At 37.8% G+C, this 17,890-nt stretch overlaps 1 protein-coding gene across 9 annotated transcripts in view; it reads left to right on the top strand.

The window, feature by feature from the left end:
* kiaa1549la (KIAA1549-like a) overlaps nt 1-17,890 on the top strand; it is a 48,632-nt gene that overhangs the window by 9,774 nt on the left and 20,968 nt on the right. For all 9 annotated transcript variants that reach the window (XM_079859487.1, XM_079859493.1, XM_079859489.1 and 6 more), the window contains exons 2-7: nt 9,214-9,564; nt 10,424-11,029; nt 12,261-12,376; nt 15,403-15,625; nt 16,455-16,588; nt 16,705-16,873. In XM_079859487.1, the coding sequence (XP_079715613.1) occupies nt 9,214-9,564; nt 10,424-11,029; nt 12,261-12,376; nt 15,403-15,625; nt 16,455-16,588; nt 16,705-16,873 (1,599 nt within the window). The remainder of the gene's footprint in view (nt 1-9,213; nt 9,565-10,423; nt 11,030-12,260; nt 12,377-15,402; nt 15,626-16,454; nt 16,589-16,704; nt 16,874-17,890) is intronic.

The raw sequence follows: 17,890 nt of genomic DNA, 5'->3' as shown, positions 1-17,890 counted from the left end.
TAATATTCACTGTAATTTGCGTGCAGAATGCATATTTTGAGGACTCTCGGTTGCTCTGCTCTGTTCCCTGGGAGTCAGATTGGCTTGAACATGAGATGGTCTGGAAAACTGGGAAAGAGACTGGGGCAAATTCACTAAACAGCTGCGCTACTTTTCTGTGCTGTACCACCAGCAATCCAGTTTCGGCATGCACGAATGTTTAAATTAACTCATTCTTTTCAGGATTACACATCATTTTTTGTTAGTTTAAGTCCTATTTTTTAGTTTATTCATTTTAGTCAGTATTATTCGAAATTAAATTGCACCTAATTTTAGTTGACGATAATAAAATTTGAATCATTGAGAGTGCTAATTATTTGTGTTTTAGTGCATTGTTACAGAAAAAAGTTAACGTATTCACAACGTGACTTACACATTCTGACTAGCACATAGTTCAAGTTCACTTTGTCATTTTGTGCAGGGTAGGGTCGTCAAACGCACCAGTACTAGGTACTTTAAAAAAAGGTTTGATGATACCAGCATGACTGCAGTCCCGGTAGTACTGAGTACTGCCCCATTACGCTCCAAAAAACCATCCTTTTAGACCATGCGCCGGGTGCGCCGACCATTTTCCCGTCATTAAACTAGCAAAAGTGGATTCGGACATGCCTGTGCACTTTAGACCATGTGCTTAGATTGTTAAAATAGGGCCCAATATCTGTGGTTAGCAATAGCATTACGTAAAGAGACTCTCGGTTTGTTTAACAAAATGGTGTTATAAGTACATTTTGAAAGTGTCATATTTTTTTTAAAACGTAAGTTAGCATGTTGCTACATAAAGACTACAACTTTGGTTTCGTTAAGCAAGTAAACTCAAATTCTTAAAGTAGTTTTTAGTAACTTGTTTAGATTTAAATAAAAACACAATGGTGCTAAAGTAACAGAAAGTCTGGACACTAGCAGTAGGCGCTAGGCTATTTATTCTTAGCAAACCAGAGAGAGTGAGACACTCATTCAGTTTTAATGGGGTTTGCAAATACCCGCCTTGCCCATGAGACTCTCGAGTCAAGTGCATCAAAGGTGTCCTGCACGAGCTCCTGAATATTACAACATATTCCGGAAGGGAATATGGAATCTTTTCCACTCTGTGTAAAAATTTAAATCACTTCCAGTCAATGCCAGAGGTGAAACTAACCAGGTCTGACAGTTGTGTAATGCTGTGAGAGATTGAGAGAAGTAAAACAAACATGGAAAAGCATCATTTGAGCCTGCAGGTTTTGCGCAGGAGGCTGAGGAAACACATGTGTTAAGAGGATTGATGGGAAGGTGGCATGAGGGCTTGCGGAATTTCACTTTTGCTGTGTTGGCGTGTTGAGCGCTCGGCGTCTGATTGCTAATTTCATCTCGAGTCAAAATGAATCAATCATTGCATGCTTATTGTTTTGGTTCTTGTTCTTGCACTTTCCATTTATGTTTGCATTTTTAAATGCTAGATGATGTAATATTTTCGACTGCATCATCATTCTTTTTTTAATCCTTCGCCGGAGAGTATGATTAGTTTAAGTCAGTCACATACACCATTTTTTCCCCCAGACTCGACGGGGACTAGATGACCTACCCAGTGCCCATGCGAGGAAGTCACATGACCCCCCTTTATCCAATCAGGCAGTGCTCGGTGATGCTTACACAGATGTGTGATGGTGTTTGCCTCATCAGTTAGAGAGGCTGGAGGGGTAGCCTACAGGCTGTTATTTTAATCAGATCTGTGTTTGTATCTTCTTCAATAATTCATGTCATCATCCTTTCAGCAAAACGAAGCCACAGCTTTTATAATTACTGCAGCTCGATGGCTCACTTTTCAGGATTGTGACATAAATGGGGAAGTCTCTGGAAATCGATGACATATTTGAAGTACATTTCCCTCCACAGTTTACATTCTTATTGCTGGGATGCAAAAATCTTATTTTCATTAATGTAATGGGAAAAATGATATATTGTTTTCATTAATTCTGATTTAAATGTAAAAATCATTGTATTGCTGTAATTCTATACTGTAACGCTATATATATAGAAATCCGTATATTTATGTTAAAGCCACATAACTTCCTTCTGAAAATAATTGATTGGAATGGATTGATGACTCCTGCTCAAGTGAAAGATGAATCAATCTTAAATATTTGATTGGCATCTCATATCTTTTCCATAGATTATACTGAATATACAGTATTATCTCTACTTTGGCCATTTTGCTACTTTTTCAATATGACTGGAGCAAAGACAAGAAATGATGGAAGAAATCAGAAAATGTTTTGAAAAAAACAAGCAAGATTCAAACTTACATCTCACTCATGAGCACCAAAGCTCAAGGCCATAATATTTATTCAGGCTCATACCATATGTAATATTATTTATGAAATTAATACTATTTACTCACCCTCATTTAGGGCTGAGCGATATAGCAAGAAATATGAGAAATTAGGGCTGTCAAACGATTAATCGCGATTAATCGCATCCAAAATAAAAGTTTGTTTTTACATAATATATGTGTGTGTACGGTGTATAATTGTTTTCTATATATAAATACACACACATGCATGTATATATTTAAGAAAAATTTGTTATTTATATATAAAATATTTATATATAATATAAATTATATATAATATAAATATATATACACAGTATATACATGCAAATATTTCTTAAATATATACATGCATGTGTGTGTATTTATATATAGAAAATAATTATACACCGTACACACACATATATTATGTAAAAACAAACTTTTATTTTGGATGCGATTAATCGCGATTAATCGTTTGACAGCCCTATGAGAAATACAATATTTTTTTATATATCATGATATATAATTTGATAATGCTCCCGACTGACTGGAGCCTGGAGAAACCAGATGGTACTTTAATTACATTTTAGAATATAGTTTATTAAGAAAAATAGAATAACATAACGTTAATGTTTAACTATGAAAACATGATGTTCTGCCTTAAAACAATATAAGTTAGGTTGCCTTGTAACATTATAAAATAGTAGCAGCAAACATCTCAAATATTTAAAGTTCACTGTTAGATATAGTTAAAAAATATTAACTATGCATTAGTTTTACATCTATGAAAAGATTTAAAGGTAGACATTTTAGTAAAAAGTGCATTGTAAACGAGTCATTATGTTACACAGGTTAACATGAGACATGAAACATTTCGTATTCTCTGTGTTGTCGCTGGGATGGTCCCTTTTTAGGTGATGGAAAAGGTTTGTTGCTTTTGCCGCCTTGGTTGGAACTGACCAACGACTTATTTTGCAGACCGTCTGGGCCAGTTCACACAGAATTGGTTTTTGCTCTCCACTCCACTATAGTTTTCTCATTGTTTTTCTATGTAAAAACACACTGGTGTCATGTTCTTATTGGTTGATCGTCTTGATTGTTCACAGGTGTTTCTTGTTAGTCATTAGACTCTTGGTGTACAAATACCCCACATATTTCCATTGTATTTTGTCTAATTTTGTTTGCGTAACCACTGTTGGTGAGTCTCATGTGACCAAGTCAAATTCACGTTTCTTGTGACGGTGTGTCCGTGCCAGGTTTCCGTGCCGGTGTCCATGCCGGTGTCCGAGCCAGTTTTCCGTGCCGGTGTCCGTGCTGGTGCCTGTGCCAGGTTTCCGTGTCGTTGTCCGTGCCGTTGCCTGTGTTGGTGTCCGTGCCGGGTTTACGTGCCGTGCCGTGCCGGTGTCCGTGCTGGGTGTCCATGCCGGTGTCCGTGCCGGTGTCCGTGCCGGTACCTGTGCTGGGTTTCCGTGCCGGTGTCCGTTGTCGGTGCCTGTGCCGGGTGTCCGTGCCGGTGCTGGGTTTCCATGTCGGTGTCTGTGCCGGGTGCCCGTGCCGGTGTCCGTGCTGGGTTTCCGTGCCGGTGTCCATGCTGGTGCCCATGCCGGGTTTCCATGCTGGTGTCCGTGCCATGCCGGTGCCCCTGCCATTGCCCCTGCCAATGCCGGTGTCTGTGTCCGTGCTGGGTTTCTGTGCCGGGTTTCCGTGCTGGTGTCCGTGCCGGTGTCCATGTACATGTTCTGCTTAAACCGGCCCTTAATATACACTTCATTGCTTTTAAGAAACCCAAACCACTCCAATATAATTGACGTTGTGTTACCTTTTTTACCCAACCAATTCCTCTGCTTTAGAAGGTAATGCAAGTTCACTTTTGCTTTTGTTTCCCTCACCGGCTCCTTGCACGGACTGGTTGTTGTCATGTTCATTTCTGCTGTGTTATAGACTGGTAGGGTAATCCATAGCGAGTCAAAACGCCCAGAGCTTTTATCGAGATCTCGATATGATACCGTTTATCGCCCAGCCCTACCATCATGTCATTCCAGTCTCATGTGCTTTTTGAAGAATCGTTTTGCAGCCCAAAAAACCCCCCAAAAATAACAACAAATGGGTTTGAAATGACATGAGGGTAAAAAAAAAAATGATGTATAATTTTTTGGATGAACTATGCTTATAAATGCAAAATCTGGAGATACACAGCATCTTCCTTTTTAAAGATAGTGATGTTCAGCACGGACATTGATGCACAGTTTGGCCATGCCATGTTGCTTTTAGACGTAGGGCCCAGATGCTTAGCCAACACTTGAATTATTCAAAGATGGGCTGTGCTCTGCAGTACTTACCTATCCCAGTGTTCTCAGCAGGTGTGCCATGGTAAATCAACTCTAAAAACACATAGAGCCATCAGCAGAGGGATAAACTTTAATACAGCTCAAATCTCAAATCTGCTTGCCACTGCTGTTACCTCAGCTCTCCGCCAAGAGCACACTGTTCCCTGTCTCTCAGATTTATCCCCTGCCTCATCTAAAAACAGTGATGGTGTTGGTGTGTGTGGGATGTGCGTGTCCGCCATGCCCCTAATTTCCTTGCTCACAGCATTTTAAAATACACTGAAGGATGTGGGTTGTTGCTTAGTTCAAGGGAGGCCCTAAGGTGTTGTTTTTGTACCAGCTGTTCATATATTATGATGCATCCATTTCCCTTGCCTTTAGAAAAAAGAACTGGGATTTTATACTTTAAAGGGATAGTTCAACCAAAAATGAAAATTCTGCTGTTGTTAATCAACCAACCCATTTGAATGCTGTCAGGTGTCTGAGCAAGATCTTCCAGGAATAGAATCTGAATGTAAACATGAATACCCAAAGCAAATGTGCTGTGTTGTCTTAATTTAGTCTGGCCTTATCCTACCCTGCCCTGCTGGGAGCAGTTTGTTGAAATTGGAGTCAATTGTTTCTTTTTTCATTTTCTTGCTGGCAGCTCCCAGTTGTTTAGTAGCTAAGCTACAAGCCCATTTTTAAGGAGCTACAGTATGAGCTGTATGTAATTAATTTACCATTATTGAGTGGAGTATTTTTAGTTTTGAACATCTAATGATTAATAAACAGTCCTAAACAGCTTCAGAAGAACAGACCTTCATCTTAACTAATAAAGTACCATGATAATACAATGTTTTTGGGCATATACCCTGGTATTCTTTGAAGTACCTTGGAGTACCATTGGAATATCAGAATATTATTCAATACCATGACTTCACCATCTAATATCATCGTTGCACCATGGCACCGCCATGTTGGAAGTTGAATAACAGAAACCAGGTGTTGTCAAAGAACGATAGAAGGCCTTGCTTGCAAATTTAGTGTATTTTCTCATTGGAAAAATGTGCCTGTGGTGGCTTTTCTGCTAAATTATATTACGTTACTTTGCTTTATATTACAGTGTTTCGCTACACTTTCAAAGTAAAATGTCCAATCAGTGTCAATCAAAGCTTGTTTAGTTTTATTTGAAACGGAAATCTGGTGATGTTTTAATATGTTGGTTGTATCGTGGCAGTTGGGAAATGAAATGTTCAGTGAGTGGTTAACGCTCTATTGCAATCAAAAAATAACGTATCTACCACCATACAGTACGTATACGCCATAAACCCTACTCTAAACCTAACCAATGGTGTTTGCATTTTAAAAAAATCCATTTGCAAAGCAACCATACCATTTTAGCTTGCTTCTACAAGTCTTTAAGCTTTTTTATCTTGACTCGTGTTTCACGAGTACCCGATAGTGCCACATCGCAAGTGCACTGCTGTACCAGGTGAGATACAGAGCAAGTTTACTATGTCAAAAAATCCATACATATGGAGCTGGTTATATTATAGGTGATACAGTATATGATGTAAATGTGAACATGTTTTTTAAATAATTAATAGGACAAAAAAAATTTTTTGAGCCATAATATCATTTTTTAACTGTACATGATACTAATGCAGATATGTCTCCACAGCTGAGACTTCTGTGCAGCGTCTGTGGTCAGTGAGGAATGATTTTGATGTGCGACACTCAAAGTGCTTTCTGTCCTGGGGGTTGATGGGTGTTCGTTTGGACGACATCCCATTCCATGTCAAAGCATTTAATCTGCTTCATTGCGCATAGACGCCCTAATCTGCTTTGCTGAATAATTGTTTGATGTTGGAAATATGAAATATACCACGTTTATAGAAATGTGATTTTTAAATAGCAAAAACCTCTGATTAAGGAATATTTTACCAGAATTGTTTTATTTTTTCAACAATTACTCACCCTCATGTTCCAAACCTTTATGACGTTCTTTATTCTGTGGAACATAAAATATAAAGTTTTGAATATTATATATTGTTGCATTTTAGGACACAAATGCAGCATAAAAGTATCATAAAAAGTTATATAAACATAGTCAATGTGACTTGTGTCATAAGTCTTCTGAGGCTATACGATAGCTTTGAGCAGACCTCAAGAACCAGATCATTCTGATTCGTTAATGAATCAACAAATTGATTATCGTATTTGTGAATCAGATCAATAGATTCATTGAAAAGATCTGACAAAAAAAACCTGATCAATTCACAAATTGCTTTTTCCACTTTTAACTGATTTGTTAACAAATTCAACTACCACTTTTTACAGAGAATAATGACTTATATTTCAGTCTGTTTCTCACACAAACATATCAAATGGCATTAGAAGGACTGGAATATAGTCAAATGTACCACTTTTATGATATTTGTCATTTCAGAGCTTGAGAGCCCATTCCTTTCATTGTGTTGGGGGAAAAATGGCCCGGATACCTGTTTTGTTCATATGGGTTTGGAATGACAATTAGTTTTATTTTTTTTGCGTGAACTATCCCTTTAAATCTTCTTTACTATTTTGACAAACAGATGTAATGCTGTTACCTTCGCAATGCCACAACAAGATGCAACAAAAGCAGATGGGATCTATGAATAGACCACGGATGCGGATCTTTCCTGCTGGAATGGTGTGACTCCATGCTTTGGTTCCCCATATACTCCCTCATGGGCTTCAGTGGCTTTGGCCTGGTACCCATCAGCCCCCTTCACCACCTGTCCTCATAATGGAGAAGGTCCATGTTTTTCCAGCCCCCTGATGTCTACAATATGCAGTGGCTCTAAAAACATGTCCTTCATTTTAAACGCTTGACGTTATTGATTCGGAAGCTCCCACATATAGAACAATATGCAGTGGGACGACCAGGCCGAGCACTTGGGGGTTGTGATGGATGAAGCCTTCTTGGCATTTACCATCCTGTCTTCCAATCAACTCTGTTCTACCTAGCAGTAGAGTTTGATTGGCTCAGCTAACTGACTCAAGTCATGTGACACATTACAGGGTACTTAAATCTCAGACCGTCAGAAAGTGTACTTAAGTGTCTAGAGCTTTCAGAGTTCATTGCTATCCCGTTCACAGGAAGTGCAGTCATTAGGATGATGGGTTGGATGTACACCCAGAGCCCCCTTCACATGACATCTCATCTTCTCTCTCGCTGCCTGTTAATCAGGACAATCCCATATGCTCGAACTGTCAGAGCAGGTGGCTATCTGTTGGAGGATAGGAATTTGACGTGACTGCTTACAGAACCCACACACACATATATCTGTCATCTATCTATCTTGTTTTTGAACATATCTTTAAAAAAATCCTTTAAAAAGTATTGTATCATGTCATATTCCTTAATTTTAGTCAGGTTTACTCTGAAATCATATATATATATATATATAGTACATATATATTATTTTATTCAACAAGAAAATTGTATTAAAATTAAATCAAATATTGCAAATTTAATTAAAATAATATTCAAGCATTTTAAAAAAACGTGTGAGAACTGTTTTTGTGATCAACCTGGAATTCTGAAATAACATATTGAGTACACTATTATAATATAATATTGTGAATGCTTTATTTATTTATTGTATGTTTTAGTGTGTTGTTACGGAAAGATCGTCTTCACAACGTTACTTACACATTCTGATTAGTGTGTAACCTAGTTCACATTCACTTGTGCTTTAATGGTGTCAGATGTAAGTTGTAATATTATGTTTATGTTGCATGTGTATACTGTATATCTGACTAAAAGGATGTGATTGGGTGAGTTAATTAACACACTAACAAAGCACTTGAGCTTTAGGCTGTTCACTAGGAGCACATAGAGTGAGAAAGAGACCAAGAGCGCTCGCAGCACCCAAGTAAACCCTGCACATTTCTAATTTGGTCCTCCGGCTAAAGGATTTATGATTAATGTCCACAAGTCACTATATTGTATGACTCCGTCCATGTTATGTTCCCCAAGATAAAAATAAAGTAAAGAGCTGTAAAGGTCGATTAATCACAATATTAATCATCTCGGAAGGACTCGCCAGCAGTCCGGGATGGAAGTCGATTTTCTTTTCTGAGTTGTTAAGCAAGCTAAATAATTCAAAGACACCCAAGAGAGTAATGTTATTGTAGAGGGACTTTAAGTAAGTGTGAAAAAACTATACATGCAAAACTATTTTTCTTAATTAACTTTTTTTTTTTTACTATAAAATATTGTTGGAGTTTACAGAGAATTTATTTCAAATCCAGGTATTTCTTGTGGTAAGAATGCTACAATTAAGTAAGCAAGCAGATTAGGCTTGTTTCTCCCTCATTTTTTCCTCAGTCTCAAATACCTTGAGAGCAATTTAATACAGCGCATTATCATTAATGCTGATTAAGTGTGTCATTAGGTTCACAATCTTAATGCAGCTAATGCCGTCAAGTATTTAGAATCTTGGCTCGACAAATGAAATCATTATTTTTAAGATCTAGAAGAGTGATGTTTATTATTTTGCACCATGACATCTCCTTTTATTTCATTACCAGATGAAGCAAAGCTGGAGGCATCAGGGCAACCATTCAGTCCTTCCCGGGATCCAACCGGAGCCCCAAACATCACAGTCTCATCCTCACTTCTGGAGGATGAAGATTTTGCCTCGCAGTTTCACTCCCCACCAGCGAGGGCAGAAAGCACAAGGGAGCAGCCTGTGTTCGCCTCAGTGCAGACCCTGCAGGTTGCAGAAACAGAGCCTCAAGCGCTGGTGCATTCTCTGCCCTCCCCACCCGGCAACAGTGACAATCGCACCAATCAAAAGTCCCCTGGGGAGCTGGCCGTCAGAGTGCCAAATCCACCGTCCCCGGCACAGAAAATCAACAGTGTCTTGACCACTAGCCCAGGTACCGCTCGATTATGAAGCGCTGAATGAATGCTGTGTACAAAAACCAAGTGCTATATTTAAAGGTGTCTCTTTTCAGGGGCTTTGCTGATTTGATGTTGTCGTCATCCCTTCTTCATCATTTGTTCATCATTATCATCAACGTCATCATCATTTTCAAGGTCATTGTGTTTGTTGTTACTATCGTCATCAAGCATTTTTCTTTACAATAATCCCTTTAAAGTCAACATGAAATTGCATTCACATCCCATTTTACTTGGTCAACATGACATTTCTGAGTAAAACGGTAGTTCAGTCCAAAAAATGTAGGACTTCATCAGAAATTGATTGGATTGTGAAATATTAGGAAAAAAATGATCATGGTTTCCACAGAAATATTAAAAAAAGCTGATCGGTATTTAAAAAAAACAGATATATATATATAAAAAATTATAATAAATAAATGGAAATAGCAAATAGTTCTTTTAAACTGTAATAATATTTCACAATATTACTATTTTTACTGTATTTTTGATTTTAAACAGGTAGTGTATTGGGTCAATTTTGATTTCATGTTGTTTTTAAAGCTGAAGATTGTAATTTTTGTGCATCCCAACTAGTCAAAATTGACTTTCACTGAATCTGTTTGTCAGATCAATGGAAAATAAAATCATTATCTTCAGTTGCATTTGGTTTGATGATGCTAGTGGCACAAAAATTACACACTTCAACAATTCCTGCTGCTGAATAATCCCCCAGAGCTACGCGTGTCCTCTAGCACATGCACGATGTGTCATTCTTCACCATCAGCGAGCATTCATGTGTCCTCAATCTCACTTCCTGCTCCTGAGGTGGCTCACTCAAACGTTCTCTGCTTTCAGACGAGACCCTCAGTGAATTCCCCAGAAACCCTGATCTACCCACCGCCCCGGGTTCCTCTTTCATGCCTGTGGCAGACACAGACGCCACCCTCACTGACAACGTGACAACTTCGGTCTCCATGTCTGCTTTTAACGCCACCTCTCCTGAAAGGGCTGAAAACGCTTCGTCCGGCGCTTCAGCACGCAACAACTCCCACACTGTGACCAGCGACAGTCTCCAACTCACCACAGTGACCACCACGACTGTCACGCCCCTAACTGTGACATCCATGACTTTGACTCCGCCCACCGCCGTCGTTGAGGCGAAAGAGGTCACGACCAGCATGCCGACCACAACGACCACCCAAACCACAACAACCGAGACGGAACCGCCCACGACGACAACCACCACCACAACCACTACGACAACTACTACCACCACCACAAAAGTAGCGCCTACGACCACAAAACCGCCCACAACCACTTTAGCAACTACGACAATGACAACCCCTCTTCAAACCACCGCTTCATCTACCTCTGGAAGTACCACGACTGAACTAACCATCTCCTCTACTGACAGTGCTCCTTTGACCTGTAATGTGACCGAAAGGTTATGGGTGAAAACAGGTGAGCCCCTGTTTACCGTTTATCTGCACAAATCTGAGGTGAATGTAATTTACATTCGATTACAGCAAATTTAGCATCTCATTAAACCGAATTGTTGAAATAATATTGTGCGCAAAGTGCCGTCAGTGTGTGTGAATTTACCTTTGAGAGTGTTTTTGCATGTGCACTCTGTTTAGGTCTAGATATGACTTGCATGTTGCTGGCTTATTAAACAAAAAATGTTTTTGTGAGAAAGAAAATTACGTTTTAAGTGAAACCCAGTCAGCACACCTACATTTTTTCCAGTTACCCTGGTTTTGCATTGCATGTAAATTGCATTTTAAACTCTTATATAGATTTAAATAAACAAAAACGAATGTCTTAGAAAAAAAAACGTACAAAAGTCTACAAATATAAGATAATATGAAAAATATAAAACAATTTCACAAGATTTGGGTGAATAATGTTTTCTGGTGGGTTTGTTTGTGTGTTGGTTGGGCGTTCTTAAATATTTATTTTTATTTTTATTTTGCTTTATCATTATTTTCATACAGGGAATGTATAGGATTTATTCATGTCAAATGTATAAAAATAGATTAGTTAGGTTCAAGTGACTTAATAATTAATTAATTATATAATTTTTGTAATTATTTCAGTGTTTTACATTGATAAACTTTCATTGAAATTATAATACATTGATGTATTTCCCTATAGTGATTTTTTTATAGTGTTTTCTTATAAATAATAAATAATAAGAAAAATAAAAATGAATTATTAATGCACATGTAAATCTGTACAAAAGGATTTTAAAATGACCTGATTTTTTTGGTTGGCAGTTTTTTTGTGCAAGTAAGCGCACTTAATCAGATAGCTTAAAAATGTTCAGTATTTCCAATTAGATTTTAATTTAATTAAAAATTTTTAAATAAACAGCTGTGGAATGATGAATAAACATGCAGTACAATTTTAAAAATAAAGCCATTTTGACATTTAAATTATGCTCAGCTTACTGCAGCAGAGCCAAATGACAAAACCAATGTATTAGTGCACATATCTTGTAAAAGGCTTTATTATGCAGCCATTTTACTCCTTTCCGACATTCTACAGTGATGGCATAGGCACTGCAGTGAACCAACATATGTTCACTGTAAACAGACATGTTCACAGGAATGGCTGTCTCCCTTGGGATCTGGGCTGCTTTGATGTTAGAAAATCATGATATTCACAAGTGTTGTATAATTTTTCCCCCCAGTGCTGGCCATCCAGATGCGGCGAAATCGCCTAGAAGTTGGAATGAGACAGAACCTGTCTAAAGGTTTCACGCATGCGCTGCAGAAAGCATTCAACGACAGCAGCATCCATGTTCAGGTTGGTAGTTTTACACTGTTAGTGAATAATAAGGGAAACACCTTTTATAAAAGTTCAAAAGTCTGGGATCGGTAATGTTTTGATTGTTTTTGAAAGAAGTCTCTCATGCTCACCAAGGCTGTATTTATTTGATCAAAAATACAGTAAAAACAGTAATATTGGGAAATATTATTACTATTTACAATAACTGTTTTCTATTCTGCAAAGCTGAATTTTTAGCATCATTACTCCAGTCTTCAATGATCCTTCAGAAATCATTCTAATATGTGGATTTGCTGCTCAAGAAACATTTCTTATTATTATCGATATTGAATATTTTGTGGAAACCATGATAGATTGTTTTCAGGATTATTTGATTAACAGAATGTTAAAAAAACATTCATTATTCATTTCTTTAAAGAAAAAAAGAAGAAAAAACACTGACCTCAAACTTTTGAACAGTAGTATATCTTTAAATGAAATTGTAGTTGGCTACTTACTGAATACTGGGCCATATACACTCACTGGCCACTTTATTAGGTACACCTTGCTAGTATCAGGTTGGATCCTTTTGCTTTCAGAACTGCTTTAATTGTTCGTGGCATAGATTTAACAAGGTGCTGAAAACATTTCTTTGAGATTTTAATCCATGCTAACATGATAGCATCACGCAGTTGCTGCAGATTTGTCGCCTGCACGTCCATGATGAGAATCTCCCGTTCCACTACATACCAAAGGTGCTCTATTGGAATGAGATCTGGTGACTGTAGAGATCATTAGAGTTTAGTAAACTCATTGTCATGTTCAAGAAACCAGTTTGAGATGATTTGATCTTTGTGACATGGCGAGTTATCCTACAATAAGTATCTATCAGAAGATGTGTACACTGTGGTCATAAAGAGATGGACATGGTCAGCAACAATATTCACATAGGTTGTGGTGTTTAAACGATGCTCAATTGATACAAAAGGGCCCTAAGTGTGCCAAGAAAATATCAAACACACCATTACACCACCAGCAGCCTGAAGCGTTTATACAAGGCAGGATGGATCCATGCTTTCATGTTGTCTGACCCTACCATCTGAATGTTGCAGCAGAAATCGAGACTCATCAGACCAGGCAACATTTTTCCAGTCTTCTATTGTCCGATTTTGGTGAGCCCGTGAGAATTGTATCCTCAGTTTCCTGTTCTTATCTGACAGTAGTGACACTGGTGTGTCTTCTGCTGCTGTAGTCCATATGCTTGCGTTCAGAGATGCTCTTCTGCAGACCTCGGTTGTAATGAGTGGATATTTGAGTTGCTGTTGCCTTTCCATCAGCTCAAACCAGTCTAGCCATTCTCCTCTGACCTCTGGAATCAACAAGGCATTTTCGTCCACAGAATTGCCGCTCACTGGATATTTTCACTTTTTCAGACCATTTTCTATAAACCCTAGAGATGGTTGTGCGTGAAAAGTAGGTCAACACTTTCTGACATACTCAGACCAGCACGTCTGGCACCAACAACCATGCCATGTTCAAAATCACTTAAATCACCTTTCCCCATTCTGATGCTCAGTTTGAACTTCAGCAGATTGTCTTTACCATGTCTACATGTCTAAGTGCATCGAGTTGCTGCCATGTGATTGGCTGATTAGATATTTACATTAATGAGCAGTTGAACAGATGTACCTAATAAAGTGGCCAGTAAGTGTATACTGCCTACAACACCTCATCATGGTATCACATGACCTCATCACATTTCATGTTTATTTTGTCCAGTGGCATCTTGGATATATATATATATAAAAAAAAAAACTATTTCATGCAGTATCCAAGCCCTTTTCTTTCTCCTCCACTGCAAGTACAACATGAAATGAGTTAATAAATAAATAATGAAAAGAACAAATCGGAATAGTTTGTTGCCATTGGAAACACAGTAAAATATGACTTATACAGTAGAATATTCAGCAGCAACAAGATAAGTGCTTTGACCGCAGTCATCTGGGATCTTATCACAGTTGCATCATGGGAATTGTAGTTTAGCAGAGGACAATGTGGTGGGAGGTTGCGTGGGTGGTGTTTCCTGTGTATGATCAGTGTGCAGCTCATTGAGTGAGGTTGTGTAGAACATCTCCCTGTTTTCAAGCACAGAGAAAGGACCGTCTTATGAAACACTTGGTTTGAAGCCTAAGGAGCATTCGCACGTCTGTCCGTCAGAACTGCACGTTCAGAAATAGCACAGCGCTGGTACCTCATATGCTGCAAATAAAGAATCAATGGTAACATGGTAACAGCAGAGACAATGTGCTGAAGGGAGGGCAGCCGACTAAATAGAGTTTTTTAAAGGAACAGTTCAACCAAAAATTGACATTCTGTCATCGTTTAATCAGCCTCATGTCGTTACAAACCTGTATGACTCTATTATGCTTAAGGTGCTAGTCATATGAGTTTGTAATGACATGAAGGTGAGTAAATGATACATTTTTATTTTTGGGTGTACTGTCCCTTTAATGATGATTTACCACTGAAAAGGTTGTTATTAGCATTTGAAGTGCAACCGTCTGTGTCTATTATGCTGAGTGACTCAATCTGTTCTCTTGAAGATCTTTCTCTATAAATGTCTGTTTTGCTCTCTGTGTGATGTTTTCCTCCTCTTTCTCCTCCTCCTCCTCAACTGTCCATCAGATCAGAGGATCTGTATCATTACAGACCCTGGAGGTGATCAGCAGGAGACGACACAATCACTATCTACACACAAACACAGAGAGAAAGTGTGTGTTTATGTTGGAGTAAAAAGAGAGAGATGGTCAGTCAGCTTGGCTCAATATGATGAAATTTATTCATGTGGGATTTGTATTAGCATTTGCCTCAAGCGCTTAACAATAAACAAAGCCAGTAAGAGCATTTGTGTGAATTTAGCACTATAATATGAATTCAGAGGGGCATATGTAAACATTGTATGCACTTTTCATACACTCACTAGTTTTTAATTATTCACTATCCACCAGCATACATGCTTTATACATGCTATTCATGTCATTTTACATCACATGTGTTCTCTCTAGTTGGAAAGAGATATCTGCACGCCTTCTAATGTGACTGTGGGCTACTACGTCTCGAGAGGGAAGACCGTGTTGGTGGCCTCTGTCGTAATAGACACCTTATCTTCCTATGGCTTTGACAAGCTTTTGAATGACATCAGAGAGTATGTTCCTGTGTTGTTGGCCGTCCCAAATCCAGTGGCCCCTTGGCTGCCCAGCCTCGGCATCCACCTGCAGCTCAAAACGGGTGAGATTCTTTTCCATTGGGAGATTGTTGGGAAATCTGCCTGTCGTTTGATGAACCATTTTAGATATGCAACATTTTTTTTTATACATAAAAGTTTTATACATGAGTCTCTTCGTTTAACCTTTTTCACACTACATGAATTAAGTTGGATTAAAGTTATTATTCTTCTGAGACTAAAATATCTGGCTCTAACTCGTCCTAGAGCTTTACTAACTCTACAAACTCGGGTCAGACTGTTCGGACTTAGTGTGCTATATCTTTTCTAATCTTGCTTATCTTTTCGATCTTGCAACATGCTAAATCTTGTTAGCAATGTGTTAAATAATGCTAGCAACATGCTAAAACATGCTAATTCAAGCTAGCATTGTGCTAATTCATGTTAGCAATGTGTTAAAATATGTTAGCAATGTGCAAAAACATGCTAATTCATGCTAATAATGTGCTAATTCATGCTAGTAATGTGCGAAAACGTTAAAAATATGTTAAAACATGTTAATTCATGCTAGCAATGTGCTAAAATCTATCTATCTATATCTATCTATCGACAGTCTATCTTTCTATCTACATATCGACAGTCTATCTATCGATCATTCGATTTGTCAGACATTAAGCTTTAAAACTACTTTAAACTTCAAACTATTTCAAACTGAAAACCTTTGAAAAACAAAGCTTTTAAAACTTTTTCTCAGGCTTTTTCATGCAAACTTGTAAGTTTGTCTAGACAAACTTTTGTTTTATCTAGCTGTTTGTTAAATTGCATTTTACTTGGTAACTAGAATGGAAACTGGTGTGTTTTTGGTTAAAAGTTTTTTTTATTTTCTGCATATAGTTCTCAGATTTATTGGGCCAGCAGATGACAGCAAGTCTTGCGTGTTCATCCAAATGATGGAGCAACGATTGGAAAATGTGTTTGCTGAGGCGCAGGAGAAAGTGGAGGACTCTTATGGGACTCTTTCTGTTGAGGTATTTTTTCAATTGAACTTGAAAACAAAGTTTGATGAATGGCTTAACTTCAGAGGCCTGATAACGCCGTCCCTCTGTTGGATTTGGATTTATAGTTTCTTTGTGTTTTCGGACAGATTCTGAACTCGTATCAAACCGGGAATTCATTGGCAGTCACTCTGGTGTATGTGGTGTGGAACGGTAGCACTCCGTTGAACGGTACTGTGTCCAGCGGACTCCTTAACCAGCTCACTGCCGAGCTGGTGGGCTACTTTCTCTTCTTCCCCCCTCTGATCATCGCTGAGCGTAAGTTCCAGCTGGTGTTTACTGCTTGATGTTACATTTACTTGCAGCACGGCTCGTGTTTTTCATGTCAGTGCACAAACGGTAGCTCATGTTTATTTCTGTTTGAATCCGTGAGTTTATGCTTTCCTTAAGGTAGAGATCTTCAGTTTTGATTGGTCCAGAAGACATTTTCCAAGGATGCATAGCATTCTCCTTTTTTAGATGGGTAGTTGATGTGAAACACTTTTGGGAAATTGACATGTTCTGCTGTGTGACATGCTATACTCCATCTAAAACTATTTTAAACAGCTATTTTGCTAGGCTTTTTAACTGATATGCATGCAACTTTTGTGAACATGTTAATTAAGAGACTAGAATATTTGTACTTTTAAAATCTTATTGGTTACCACAGCACTATGGATACACCGATTATGGAAATTTTGACAGATACCAATAACTGATAATTATTATATTTTGAAGCTGATAACCAGTATATTGGATTTGGAGGATAATAATTTTGTGAGAATGATTACCAAAAAAATCAAGAAAGTCCAGATGTGATATCTAATATATTGTAGAGTAGATCCATATTAATATGTGATGATTAATTATTAGTAGTATAATATATAACCATCTATGCATCTATCTAATCGATATATACACACACACAATATTTTTATGTTAGTATGCATTCAAGTAAATATTTATGAATTTAAAAGATACTATATTTTTATTCAATATTAAAAAAAAAAATCTTTCACAAATATAACAAGGAATGAAGAAACAAAATTCATGTGTGCTATGGATAAAAATGATATATTACTGGCTTATTGGCTCTCAGTAACATTTTATCTTAAGTAGGCTATGGGTCCCATGATCATTTGACTATAATTTATCAGCTTATTCTACATATAAGACCGATATGATAACATTAAATTACCAATATAACATAAAGTTGAGTAAATGGTGACAGAATTGTCTTTTTTTTCCAGAATGGTTTTCTAGTAAACATCCATCTGTCTTTATCGCTCTTTTCAC

This window comes from Squalius cephalus, assembly GCF_949319135.1.
Source record: "Squalius cephalus genome assembly, chromosome: 23".
In the NCBI taxonomy this organism is placed as follows: Eukaryota; Metazoa; Chordata; class Actinopteri; order Cypriniformes; family Leuciscidae; genus Squalius; species Squalius cephalus.
This window is presented reverse-complemented; position numbering and strand designations above follow the sequence as displayed.